Raw genomic sequence first — 14,112 nt, 5'->3', positions numbered from 1 at the left:
CTGGAAGGACACAGAGGGCAACTGAAGTCTCATACTTTGGCTGCATTTCCAAGACAGGAAGAAACACATGCAGGATGGTGGCTGTTTACGGGTTTTCCAACCTTTTATTATTATTTTCGAAAAGAAGAAGAGAAAAGAATATTTACAGCACTGTCCAATGTACTCTACTTGCAAGCTGACAATTACAGAAAAAGGAGAAATAAGCCATTTTATTCTAAGCAGCAGCTGCTCACGGGGCTGCTTCAGAGAAGCTGTCATTTGTCCTGAAATTTTCATGAGCCCGTGTGTGGTGTTTGCACTGCCTGGGGCCTCTCTTTGCAAGGAGCCTGATTGCATTCATCAGGCTGCTTGTGTTCAACTACGAGGGGCCACGAGTACAGCACTGCTTACAGCACATGTGGAGGAAAAAAACTCCTGGGAAGCGGTTTGCTGGGATAAAAGGTGAGGAGCTGCACACCAGACTGTTCCCTCCTGTGTGCGAGACACTAACCCAGGATTGGTGCAATAAATAATCTGCATTTTGCAAGGAAAATGTCAGAACAAGAAGGAGCAGGAGGTGGGTCAGGGGTTTGCCATGTGTAATGCCACTCTTTGCACAGAGGTTGGTGTTTTGTGCAGCTGTGCAGTACTTAGTGTAAGTTTTTCCTTTGCTTTTTTTGCAGTAATTACTTCTTAAAAGTGTTTTTATGCTCCACTGAGGTTTTAGGAAGATGGACAACTTTGGTGATGTTTAACTCCAAACCACAGACTAGTACATGTGAAGGTGAGGAACAGACTGTTTGACAGAGGACTGGGGGAAGAACAGCCTCTCCACCTACAGCTCTGCACCTTTTTCTTTTCTTACAAGTGGGGTGAAGCTCCTCTGGCTGGAGCAGGTGCCTCCTGCTGTGCCGCTGTAGAAGCAGCTGCAGGATTCAGGGATGTGACAGAGAAGTTCTGTCTCCATCATCCCTGCTGAAACCCAACCACCATTTAACCCAGATCATTTGACATTCACAAAATAATCAGCTATTTCCTGCTCCATGAATTTAAATATAATGGCATTGAGGACCTGGATAATTTCAGAGTAAGGACTTTCTTCTGTGTTCTTCATGTGGCTTTTTTTGCCATTGCTCTTTTACAGGAATAATAAACAAGCTGCTTTGACTGATACGGTAAATATAATGTTTGATGTTGTAGATACTCACTCTGAGAAGTTCAAGGTCAGTGGTGTTTAGAAAAAAAAAGATTGTTTTGGAGAATAATGTCACTTCAGTGTCTCTGGATTTGTCAGATGCCGCCCTTTGTAGACTCACATCAGGATGCCGTTTTCAGCAGATGTTTGGACACACAGCCATGTCCACGTAGAGCAATAATATGCTTTATTTTAATATCCAAGTGAATGTCTTTGCCTTTCTTCCTGCTCTGCAGACATTGACGAGTGTGCAGAAGGCAGAGCCAGGTGTGCTCATCGTTGTGTGAACACTCTGGGATCCTTCACCTGTGCCTGTAATCCCGGCTTCGAGCTGGGGGCTGATGGAAAGCAGTGCTACCGTAAGTGACACCTGTACAGCTGCACGTTTCAGGCTGGTTTAGCTCCAAACTGCTATGCTTTGCTTTTAATTCAGTGAGATTAGCATTCCCAGCAAAATAAATGTATGCAAAAGCTCAAGCTTAATAGTATTTTCTCTATCTTCTGCTGCTGCTGGGTTTGCAGGGTGACACGTTCCTAAGCCTGTGTTCACAGACCTTAATTACTGCATTTCAAAGAGCAAATAGCCTGGTTGGTTTATCTTCAGAGTCTGGTGAATTCTACTGCAGAGCTACCAGAATATTGCTGCTCAATGAAATGCTTCCTGCCCTCCTCCTCCCAATTTTCTTGTATGCTGAAGCCGATGCAAGAGAAAATGAACACGATGTTCTGCTCGTCTTTATCTATCTGGGTTTGCTTATGTTTCTCCTGAGTTTATTGACTCTATAAAGGGGATGCTTTTTTAAAAAGGAGAAAAAAGAAGAAGGATTGGGGATTAAAAAAATAGCTGAACATCTAAGATTTCCTAAACTAAAGTGAGCCCTGTTGTCTTCTCTCACATACTTACCTCTTGCCAGGGGGGTTTCTTAATCAACACTGCTTTTCTGGAAATGGGGATTGACTCCCAGCACTATTAGTTGATAGGTGATTCCTGGGCTGTCCTTGAGGGCAAATTTAGGTTAATAAAGGAGGTGATGTGGAAGAGTTGGGGTTATTATGGACCTAACATAAGCTCACTGGAATGCAGACAAAAGCATGACCTGTTTTAGCAAAGAGGTGGGCAAAGATCATTCAATCTAATAATACTGTGCAAGAGCTTTCAGCAGTGTTTCCTTAGGAAAATACAGTGCATGCCAGAGAATGAGTGCTTTATTTAAGAATGTGTGTGTAAGAAATACTTATTAAGGATGAAATTCAGTTTCAAAGCATTAGCATACATTAAAAACAAAACCGAATTATGTGAGAGACATCCTGGAGAGCTATTTCATAGGAGATGGGGAACTGTGAGTGGTGCAATGGCAGAGGAAATGTGATTAATACATAGATATGAAATGTTCTATTATAGGCATAAAAAAGAGGTTTAGACCACTTAGATTTCATTGTGGTTTTCTGATAATATATTTTCTGGATGTTCAGCAGATCTCAGGGGATGGTGATTCTCTGTGCCTCATGAACAATATTGCAGAGCAAACAATAAAAATAAAAACATTCTGCATATATTTATGATCAGGATTATCCCAGTGTTTGAGCAATTTACAATCTTTGTTTATTCTTTCATTTCCCCGGTGGCTTGGGGAAGAACTGTTATTCCAGTTTTACTGATGAAGAACTGAGACAAAGTAAATTATGAAGATTGTGTATAAAGTCAGATTCTGCTTTTAATCGCTGGGTTTCCTAAATCCCATCTTAACGTACTGGACAGGAGACAGGATTTCTTATCCCTGGTGCACATAATCATCCTATGCATGAGATGTAGCCCTCAATATTTCTTCTCCTAATTTATACTCTCTTCCAGCTAGACTTGCATTTCTTGTTGGCAAGCAGGTTTCTCCCTGGGAGCACCAAAAGGGGTAGGACCAGACCCACAAATGTGTCTGAGGAAATTCTGTGCCAGAAATGAACTGGGGTGTTTCTGGAACTACAGTGGCTTCTTTAGGAAGGATGTTTCTCAGTTCCCCTGCATAGCATGAGAAATTAATTCCTCTCTAAATAGCTCTGTAACAAGACAATCCAGCTAATCCTTCAAGAGAAACTTTATAATTGACCTTATAGTTTCTTTTTATCCTGAAGAAATCATCTGATGAAGTACTTGGGTGGGAATGAGGTGGCCAGGTGTTCCCTTTTCTCTATGAGAGTTCCTGCTGGACATGGCCAGGATGTTGTGAGGACTGTCCAGCAGTGCAGGAGGGGGGGAGGATCTGTCAGGGTGAAGGGGGATGGCAATGACATTGTACCACCAGCCTCTATTAACTGTAGGGGACAGAGTCTCAGCAGAAGAGCTACTCCGTGCTGCTGGAAAGGACATCCAGGGGCCAAAACCTGCAGATTGTTCTGTGTTGTGGTTGGGTGCCCACTTCACCAGCAGGACTCTGCTATGGAAGTTTTAATGCCTTTGTGTTTGATGGATGTTTCAGCATCCAAGTCTTTGCCATTCCCATACAAATCTAGAAGCTGCTCTTTGGAAAGCATAAGCAGGCTGGGTTGAGATGGACCACCTGGGCTCCTCAGATGGTTCTTTTCCTCCTTTGGGGCAAGGATTGTGTCCAAACAAAGCATAAATCTGAGGAAACCTGTGGAGGCTCCTGTAGCAGGCAGGCTGCTGGAATGCTGAGCTGGCTTCACGTTGCTGAAGTCAAGTGAATCCACTGTTATGACACATGGAGACAAACACCCGGAGCTCAGTGACTCCAAAGCGTGCTCTTCTGGGGCGTGTGAGGGAGCTGAGTTTATGTTCCCTGCTGCAGCATTCGGCTCATGGCTGCTGTTTTACAGAAGGCTGATTCTCCAGTGACTCCCCCCCTGGGCTTGCTTTTTAACATCCTTTTGATTTATTTCTCTGCAAGGCATCGAGATGGAAATCGTCGATAGCTGCCAGGAGGGCAACGGAGGCTGCTCCCACCACTGCGAGCACACGGCCGCGGGGCCCCGCTGCTCCTGCGACAGCGGGTATCGCCCGGGCATGGATGGACAGACCTGCACGGGTAATCCAGGGAGGCAGGAGGTGTGGGGGGCTCTGCAAGGGTTGCTGTCACTCAAGGAAATACCTTCCCAGTCCTTCCCTTCTTCTGCAAGTGTTAATTAGTGTCGTCCTCTGGTGCTTCCTTGGCGCTGCTCCAGCTTGCCCTGCTCGGCGTGTTCACGAGGATTGTTCACTAACGAGGGGAAGGAGTTCTGCCTCCCACATGGAAGATGACACTGGTGCATCACCAGTTGCCATGGCCATATCTCACTGTGTGCAGCCCTGACTTGACTTGATTTTCCTTCCCTTCTCAACCGGTGGCTGGGAAGAGGTTGGCTGTGGCTGGGAGCAGCGACACGGCTGCTCTGAAGTGCTTCATGCACAAACCTCACTTTGTGATATGGAGGTTGCTGTGTTTCCATCAGATTTACTCAGTGATGAGATTGCACTTCTGGCTGTGAGAAGTCTCACTTGGGAAGTGAAAACAAAATAGTTATTTTGGGTTTACTTCAAGAGAAGAGCTTAAAAATTCATGTTTTGAGCAATTTTATTATGTGATTTTTTCTTTTTTTTCTTTTTTTTTTTTTGTATTTTTGTTTTTGTTTGTTTGTTTATGACATTTGTAATGCAAACTACATCTCATTCTGGTTTTGACTTGCTGTCACTAAGCCAATAAAGTTTTCAAGAATACCCAAGAAGAGAGAGGGGGCGAAAGGAGCAGGCATCACAAAGCAGTGTAGTAAGACATGAGAGGTAGAGAGTGGGAGCACTGGTGAGCGAGAGGCATTACAGACAAAATGAGTCTTGCAAGGAAAAAAGCCAAGTGCAGGAGAGAGAGGAACAGGGGAGGAGGAAGGCAAAGGTGGGTGATGATGCAGCTTCAAAAGCAAAACTTAAAAAGGTCTGGGAGGCAAATTTGGATCCAGAGCCTCACAGAGGTGGGTGGGTTACACAGTCTTGTCTGTCTATGGCTGACAGGAGCAGAGCAGCCTCCTGCCCACATCCCAACTCAGTGGCCTGCTGATGGGGGTTTCAGAGGGAAGCTGTTACTCCAGGCACAGAAAAGAAAGGGAGAGCACAAAGGAAGGGTTTGGAAAGGCTGAGGACGTGGAAAGTTGCTCTTAATAGCAAAAATCTCCTTTTTGTTGGATGTATGTTTTGTATTCCTACACAAACAAGGAACTGTTGCTGGACCCCAAAGCATCACCTGACATACTGCAGGGGAGCTCAGCTTGTGACGTTTCTGGAAAACACTGCATTCAAATAACCTGCATTAATCATTTTCACAGTGACCTCCTCACCTCAATTGATTAATTACATTTTCTTTCTCCTGCCCGTGTTTCCTCATAAAGTTGGTGCTCCTTCCAAGGTTAATTGAGACACTGACCTTTCCCATCTGCAGCTGCTCAGCTGGGCAACCTTCAGAAGCATTTTGCAGACTCAGCATTGACAAGGTGGCCCTTGGATGGCCACTGAGCTGCTCAGCAGCCTGCCCTGGCTGACAGCAACCAGGAGCCTGCAGTGCAAAGATAACAGCTCAATTCTTGTATCTAATCACCAGAACAGGGGTGTCAGTGCTACCAACTTCTGGGTGAACACAGAGCAGGACGAGGCAACAGACAATTAGTTATCAAAACTGCAATTAGTTAACAAAGACTATAATTGCCCCTACCAGCTGCTGATGTCCAATAAAATGCCTTGTTAGATCAGAGCATTGTTTCACTGTTAGTTTGCATTGAATAAGGCTAAATGTAAAGTCCAAGTGGTTAAATGTAGGTTACTGCTAAAGAGCAGGTATTTGAGGGCTGGTGGGTCCTAGCTGTTGTCTGTTTTCATAGAATCATAGAGTATCCTGAGTTGGAAGGGACCCAGAAGGATCAAGTCCAACTCCTGGCCCTGCACAGGACACCCCAAGTGCCTGAAAGTGTCATCCAAACACTCTTTGAGCTCTGTCAGGCTTAGTGTTCTGGGGTACTGTTCCAGTGCCCAAACACCCTTTGGTGAAGAACCTTTTCCTAATATCCAGCCTAAACCTCCCCTGACACAGCTTCAGCTGTTCCCTTGGGTCCTACTGCTGGTCACCAGCGAGACCAGCTGGTGCTCTGTAAGTCACCTCGTGGCAGCTGAGACTTGTGGAGGAGATGCCTCTCCCTGGACGTGGAGGGTGTTGGCTGCTACGGGAGAAGGTAGAAGACAGCTGCTGTCAGGACTCAGGATTCAAACAGTGCTTTGGGTGGGTGAAGGGAGAGGAAGACATAGAAAGATGTGCGCTGAAGCACAGTAACCATGAGCAGAACTGTGGCAGCGGCTCAGACTGTGTCCAAGGGCTGAATGTGCTGCCCTTTCCTTGCAGAGGTGGACGAGTGTGAGACTGGGGAGTCCTGCTGCTCCCAGTTCTGCATCAACTACGCGGGGGGCTATGAGTGTGCCTGCAAAGGGGGGTTCCAGCTCAACGCCGACGGCTGTGCCTGCGACGGTGAGTCATGGAATCATGGAATGGTTTGGGTTGGAACGGGCTTAAAGATTGTCTCATTCCCATGTCCCTGCCATGGGCAGGGACACCTTCAACAAGACCAGGTTGCTCCAAGCCCTGTCCAGCCTGGCCTTGATGGGAGCGGCTGGGACTTCCAGGGATGAGGCAGCCACAGTTTCTCTGGGCAACCTATGCCGGGGCCTTACCACCCTCACAGGGAAGAATTTTTTCCTAATATCCAATCTAATCCTGCCCTCTGTTAATTTAAAACCATTCTCACTTGTTCTATATCATTCCATGCCCTTGTCAAAAGTCCTTTGATTGATACCAAAGGCTAAATCTAACTAAGCACAACCAAGGGCAGAAGAAATGCTGTCAAAGCCCATTGCAGGGCTTTGTAGGCATTGCCCTAATGAGAGAATTGCTGACCCTCTGCCAGCTTTGCTGATAAGGTTTTACAAATGTGTAATTTCCTCTTTATGAGGCTGGAATACAGGAATAACCCAGCATTCAGCATGGCAAAGAGGGGATAGGAGAGATGAACCAGCAGAGAGGAACTTTTCCTCTTCTCTCCCCGGACACTGTATACTGATGTGTGTTAAAGACTCCTTCTACAAAAGAAGAGCCCTCAAAATAACTGAAGGATCAACTGGGCTTAACAACTTAAAGCAGCTGTTTGCTCTTGAAACAAAAACATCCAAATAATCTGTTCCACGTTGCCCTAAAATGTTTTCATATCTCCAATACTAGTGAGAAACAGACACCCAAAGTACAAAGAAAATTAGGTTTTCTTATGTGCAGAGCAGTTTGTCCAATGCAGCCAGGTACAGTGTGGTACTTGCTCCTAATCACCATTTCTATCTGGATTTCCTAGATGTGGATGAATGTCGTGTGGATAATGGCAACTGCGACCATTTCTGTGTTAATTCCCTGGGGTCGTACGAATGTGCCTGTAAGGAGGGGTACAGGCTCGGTGATAACAGATGGGCCTGTGTCGGTGAGTTCTTTTCATATCTTGAGGGCCATTAAGTATTTAAAATGTGATTTTGGAACTGGGATTTTCACAGATCCTGGGATTTTGGGAGCCCAACTGGAGCCATCTCTGAATGTGACCAGGGTAGAGCTACATGCAGTGAGTGGATCCAAGTTCATCCTCCGGTAATGGGTTTTGCCAAAGATTAATGGGAGATGAACACTTAAATACCCTGGACATGCTCAAAAACCTAATGCTCATGTTTTTGAAATAAATAGTGTTTTGACAGTTTTCTTTCACTGTTTGATGAAGTTTAACATCCTGTGGAAAAGAAAAGGTAGCCAGATTCTGCTTTGATCAACCACGGCAAGTTTTCCATTAGTCAGTGGTGTGAGGCTGGATTTCTGCCAGTGTAACCAGTACAGAGTTTAGTTAAGCAACTCAGTTTTATAACCAAGTTTAGCACCTGCTAAAGCTTGGGCAGAGTTCGATACTGCAACCAACACCAAAAAGAAAGCCAACTGATTTTTCGTCATTTTAAGACTCAAATTTTAGTGTTTCTGAAAATAAATTGCACAGCCAGCCTGACTCTCTATTTGTCATCTCCAAAACGAGCAAGAGTAATGACCTTCATTAACTAAAAATAATCTCAAACTTCAAGTGAGGAAAATTAATCTCCTCGTTTAAAATATTTTTTTTAAAATTCACCAGGACCAGAGTTTATTTCCAGAAGAAAGAAAAGAGAAAGATGGGGGGGGGGGGGTTCCCCTCTTCTCTCTTTTTTTTTTTTTTTGAGTAGCAGAAACTCTGTAAGTCCAGGTGAGAAAATGGCTTGGCTGTGACCGCTGGGCAAACTGAACAGGGGTGTCGCTGGAAAACCTACCAGTGTCATAGTAATAAAAAAAAAGATGTAATTGAGAGGAAAGCGCTGTGGAGGAAGACTGAGGTGCTGATGGTGTGTGTTTGTGTCAGCCCTAGGTGGGGAGGAGGCGGATGCAGAGGAGGCAGTTGGGTTCGCTGGTGCTCCGGGGCTGCAGTTCCGAGGTCCCCCCCAGCTCCTCCACTACGCGCTCGGGGCCCTGTATGAGGATGAAGACCCCCGAGGAGAACTCACCCTGGTGCACAGGGTCGGTGAGTGCCCTGAGTGCTCTGAGCCACCACAGCAAACTGGGGGAACGGTCTTGGAAAGAGGATTTGGGGCGAAAGTTGTGCTGGGCTGGCCGGGCTTGAGTGTCAGGATGGGCGTTAATCCTGCTTCCTGCCTCTCTCCGTGCCAGCAGGGATGAGGTTGTGTCCCATCCCAAATGGGACACGTTTGAGGAACTGGGAGGCTGCCTGGATGCAGTGGGGAGGGAGGGATACAGGGGGCTGCAGGGGAAAAGTGAGCAGCAGAGCAAGCAAGGACTGGGAGGCTGCTTGGAAAACAGGATGTCTGCACAGAGCCCCAGAGGCAACAGCCAGAGAGATCTCTTCATCCCGAGGGTGAGAGGATTGTGTGGGTTATTGAGTGTACAAAATCCCTTGGGAAACACTCCGTTTCTCCTAGAGTTGGGAAAGGGAGTGTGGGGGCAGCATATGTCCCTGTTTACAAACCCTTTTATAACAACTGGAGGACTTTTGTTGAAGATATTTGCATTTTTGTTTGTGGAATAAACAACCCTCTGAAGATTCAGGCGTCTTTTGATGTTTTGGGCATGTTCTCCAGGAAAAGGACAGACCCATCCACATATTGCTCAGGCTGGCCAAGGGCTCGGCACCAGTGGTGATGAACAGCACAGGAGCACCCACTGTCACAGGAGTGGGTGCAGAGCAGCTTTGCAAACCCACCTGGGCTTTGCATGACTTCAGTCTTTCCACCTTAAAGTGGAAACTTCACCACTTAAAGACTATTATGAGGTGAAACCCTGTGTTTGCTTCGTGCTGAGTGCTGGTGGGTCACCAGGGACGAGTGAGATTTCTTGTTTTTCCTCTGTGTGTCCTGTAATTTTTATAGAAGCCCTAATTACTCATCTGAGGACTGTGCCCTACAGGCAAAAATCAGGAGCTGGTCTCGACTTTGATAAAAAATTAACTTGTTTTTATGAACAAAACTTAAGACCCCCCCCAAATCACACAGCATCCAGCCGGACTCAGCGACACCGATAACCAATTGGGAAACTGATAAATGAGATAACCACAGGCAAAATTATCAGGCCTAGAAACCACAATCAAATATTTATTGACCACTTTTTGCATGTTTTATTTATATTTAGCCACAGAAATTTGGATGTTATCACTCATAGCTGAGAAGCTGCGCTTTTTCTAAGGCTGAGGCTTTGCAGCACACAGTGGTTTGTAGGAAAAAGTGATGGAGAAATAGAACTTTAAATGGTTTAGTAGATTCTTTTATCTCCCAGATAGTAATTTATTGCTTATACTTTCAGACATATTTTTGAGCTGCTATCTGTATTACAAAAAGATCATGTTTTATCAATAAGCTGGTGTAAGTAATTAAATATTTTCCACAGCTTGAATGACTTTTTAATGTGGAAGCATAATGTTTTTAATGGTAATCTGTATTCTGCTGAAATACGAATTTGTAACCTGTCCCAAGTGGGAGCACTGGGATTCTGAATGTCTCTGAAAGCTTGGGCATTTTTTCAGCTGCAGAAAAGGGAACTAACAGTTGGGTGCTCAGACCTAGAGGAAATCTGTCCTCACATAGAAAATTGCTGGTGAAAAGCAACCAGCCTGTGACTTACTGGAGGCTGTAATAAGCTGCCAGCTCGCTTTCAGGTGCTGTTCAAAGTCTCCTTCCAAAAAGCCTCCAGCCACAGCCACAAAGCCTCAAAGGCAATAAAGTGACCATGTGGATGGGATCTTAATGCCACTGAGGTATTTTATCAGACAGTAACACTTATTTTCTATGTTTTTTTCGATAGACCCCACAAAGAAAACATGAGGGTGCAAGGGAGAAAAGGAGAGTGGAGAAGGGGAGGGAGGAATGCATTTTCATATAAGATTTCCTGTATAAACTAACTGCTTTTTTTCATATCCATGAAGAAAAAAGGAAGTGATAAATGTGTATTTTGCTTTGTTATCCTAGAATAACACTCAAACTATGCTGTTAAAAATATCAATGAACAATATTTAAATAGCACTGCATCCACTTACTGCAGTAAAACAGGGTTAACCTAGCAAGGAGAGAAGGAAAGTCTCTTCCAATAAATTCAATATTAAGCATTACGTGCAAATTCACTTCTCTGAAGGCAAAATATTTGCTCTTAAGAAGTAGCTTGAAGTGCTCTTTGCTGGGGAATTACAGCGTTTTAGGGGGTAAGTTCCAGCTAAACTCCCAGCTTCCCTTTTACTTAGAGTCAAAAATTCAAAGAGGAAAATTCGGGCATCTCCATTTTGGACTGTCTTCTGCACTGAATCGGTGGCATTTGCAACCTAACAATAGGTAAGAGCTTGTGTGGAAGCATTTTGTCTGGCTGCTCGCTGAGCATTGTGTGGTTTTTTTTCATTTCAGTTTGCCTTGATAACACTTTTGGCCACGACTGCAGCCTGAGGTGTGAGGACTGTCTGAACGGGGGCCGGTGTGACAGCGACCACAGCGGCTGTGTTTGCCCCCCTGGCTGGACTGGAGTTATCTGCAATGAGAGTGAGTACAGAGGGTTTGAGAGGTGGGCGATCAGGCCTCATGCTGGGACACTGCAGGTAGGAAATAAGAATAACCTGTCGTACTTCTAATCTGCAAAGCTCTCTAAGGAGCACATCAAAATTTTATTGTGTTGGGGCACAGTAAATAGAAATTGTAAGGGGTGCTGTGGGACACAATGCAAACCCTCAAAGAGTGAGGTCCTTGCCCTCCAGTACAGGACAGCATCATAGCCCTCTTAAATATTTGGTTGCTGTTCATTCACTCTGCTGCTAAAAGCTGCCAAAGTTTGCTGGCCATGCTTCATTCCACAACTTGCCTCGATGACTTTCAGAAGTCTGTCCCAGCAGCTGGTGTGACAATCTGGGTGGACATGTACATTAAACTTCAGGTTTTCCATCATAGCATCCCAAGACATTGCCTTTATTCATTTTTTTTCCATTTTTTTCCTTATAATTCTTTTTATTATTAGCATCATATTCTTGGGACGACTATTTTTTCATATTGGAAATTGTGTTTTTCAGAATTCTCTTGCCAAGTCAGTGCCCTTTATAATAGCTTTCCACTCTTCTTATTCCTGCTTCCTGGCAGAAGATCTTTCTGATTCAGAAGTATGTGTCAAAACCAACTGGAAAGAGAGTGGTGATTTCTTGATTCGCTGTTTTTCATCTGCAGTTTGGCAAAACTTGTCTGTTGCTTGTCTGAGCAGATTTCCTGTGCTTTTGAGATGAGTTCCTTTGTTTTATGGTGTGTGATATGATGGCCCATCATACTCAGAAAGTCTGTGCTGTCACTGGTGAGACAAAGAGTCGATGAAAATTTATTACTTGACATCAGTAGACAGCAATCTTCAGGTTAATTGCCATCAAGATTGTTTATCAGGCATCATCACAAGGACAGAAATATAGAAAACCCAACAAGTGATTGAAACCAACAGTCTGCCCATAGTTATTCTGGGAGACTGATGGTGGGTTTGGTTTGTAAACACTGGGGACAGCTGAGAGAATAAGAATGGAGAGGATTAAAATGATAATTTCCAACCTCCCTAAGACAGTTATCAATTAGCAAATATATCAAATTATCAAGTTACCATATTTTTCTATTCCTGGTGCTCCGATGATTCAGGATAGATTATAAAAATCTCAAGGTAGAATATAAATTCTTTAGTTAATTTTATAAATAATAACTTTTTTGGTGTATATTTACAGTCAATATCCATTGGTGGAATTCACCTCTGGAATTTAAAGAACTTTAATAGGACTGTGTTATTGAGCCAAACCTGTAGTCCAGCAAAATAGGATAGTGATGATACAATATTTAATAGTGATTGATAGTGATGATACAATATTTAATGAATTAGCCATAAGTGATTGCTTTCAGTCTTTTCTCTTACTTTTTTAATATACAGCATAGTTCCTGGGTTTGGGGTAAGCTAAAACTGTTGAGAAAACTGCAACTAAATTTCTCTAATAATACACCAAAGAAGCTGAATGAAAATTGATGTGAAATGTCAACTTTCTTAATGTGCATTGATAAAATGTCAGTTAAGTCAGATGACTCCAGCAACTGTATTCACTCAGCCAGCTCAGGCTGCAACAGTGGAGCGAGGCTTCATCTCACAGTTTGGTTTTGCTTTTGTGGCCCCATTGCTGCCTTGATCATCTGGGCAGTTTCAGAGACTGTGTTGGAAAAACACAGTGTTATTTTCATAATAGTATTTGGGAGAGGGGAAAAAAAATATTTAAAATTTTTATCTCCAAATATTCAAAGCTGTGCTCTGATTTTTAAGCTCTGGACTTGACAGGCAATGGTTTTGGAATTGTGGGGAGGGGAGCACATGCAGGAGAAGGTTGGATACGTGATGTAGTACTTCACAAAGCTTGATTAATTCGGGTGTCCTTTGCAGTGTTCTAGGAAATACCAGATGGATGCCCATTGCCTTACATAGAAAGAATATGACTTTGTTTAGAGCCCGCTGGACTAAAAGGACTCTCTCCTTGCTCAGTTTTGATGACTGAAATCTTATTTCGCTTTTTTTACAGCAGAGTGGAAGGATTTCTTAGTCTGCTCACCTTCCCTACTCTCTCCACAGCTTGTCCCCCCGGGACCTACGGCAGAGGCTGTGCTGGTGTCTGCAAGTGCCAGAACGGAGGCTCCTGTGACCCCGGCACGGGGCAGTGCCGCTGCCCGCCCGGAGTGCACGGCCGGCTCTGCGAGGACGGTACGGCCCCATCTGTGCCTGGAGCATCTCCACTTCTTCCCCCCCTTGTTTCTTTTCTTTAAATAATGAGCAAAACAGTGCGTGAGAAAAAGCAAGTGGCTGGTGAGCTGCAGGTCAGCCACCAGCCAGCCTGGGCTTTCTGTAGCACCAGCTAAAAGCAAACTGATTTGGAGCTGGGGTTTTAACCCTTGGCAGCTGATTCCTTGATATGTTTGTGCACTCCAAAGGTTGCCCGAAAGGTTTCTTTGGGAAGAACTGTAACAAGCCATGCAACTGTGCCAACAAGGGCTACTGCCACAGACTCTATGGAGCCTGCCTGTGTGACCCCGGGCTCTACGGGCGCTTCTGCCACCTCAGTAAGTCCCCAGCATTTTTCGGATCTGCTTAATGCACACACCACATAATAGTGTTGAAAGATTCCACATTGTATAAAGGAGGCTTGCAAAAAGGGAGTACAGTGACTTTTTACATAAGCAAGGTAATAGGACAAGGGGAAATGGCCTTAAGCTGAAGGAGGGCAGGTTTACATTAGACATTAAGAAGAAATTTTTTACTACGAGTGGTGACTGGCACAGGTTGCCCAAAGGAACTGTGGCTGCTCCATCCCTGGAAGTG

General features: G+C 44.6%; 1 protein-coding gene across 1 annotated transcript in view; it reads left to right on the top strand.

Moving 5' to 3' along the window:
* Positions 1-14,112, top strand: part of LOC113994350 (multiple epidermal growth factor-like domains protein 6) — a 194,091-nt gene that overhangs the window by 136,267 nt on the left and 43,712 nt on the right. Inside the window, exons 9-16 of the mRNA XM_027733287.2 lie at positions 1,411-1,533; positions 4,075-4,212; positions 6,544-6,666; positions 7,538-7,660; positions 8,609-8,767; positions 11,148-11,279; positions 13,369-13,497; positions 13,725-13,853. Coding sequence (XP_027589088.2) covers positions 1,411-1,533; positions 4,075-4,212; positions 6,544-6,666; positions 7,538-7,660; positions 8,609-8,767; positions 11,148-11,279; positions 13,369-13,497; positions 13,725-13,853 — 1,056 coding nt within the window. The remainder of the gene's footprint in view (positions 1-1,410; positions 1,534-4,074; positions 4,213-6,543; positions 6,667-7,537; positions 7,661-8,608; positions 8,768-11,147; positions 11,280-13,368; positions 13,498-13,724; positions 13,854-14,112) is intronic.

The sequence above is a fragment of the Pipra filicauda genome, unplaced genomic scaffold, assembly GCF_003945595.2.
Source record: "Pipra filicauda isolate LSUMZ 115617 unplaced genomic scaffold, ASM394559v2 scaffold244_size1468961_pilon, whole genome shotgun sequence".
Taxonomy (NCBI): Eukaryota; Metazoa; Chordata; class Aves; order Passeriformes; family Pipridae; genus Pipra; species Pipra filicauda.
Note: the sequence above shows the minus strand (reverse complement) of the source record. Positions and strands in the feature narration are given on the sequence as shown.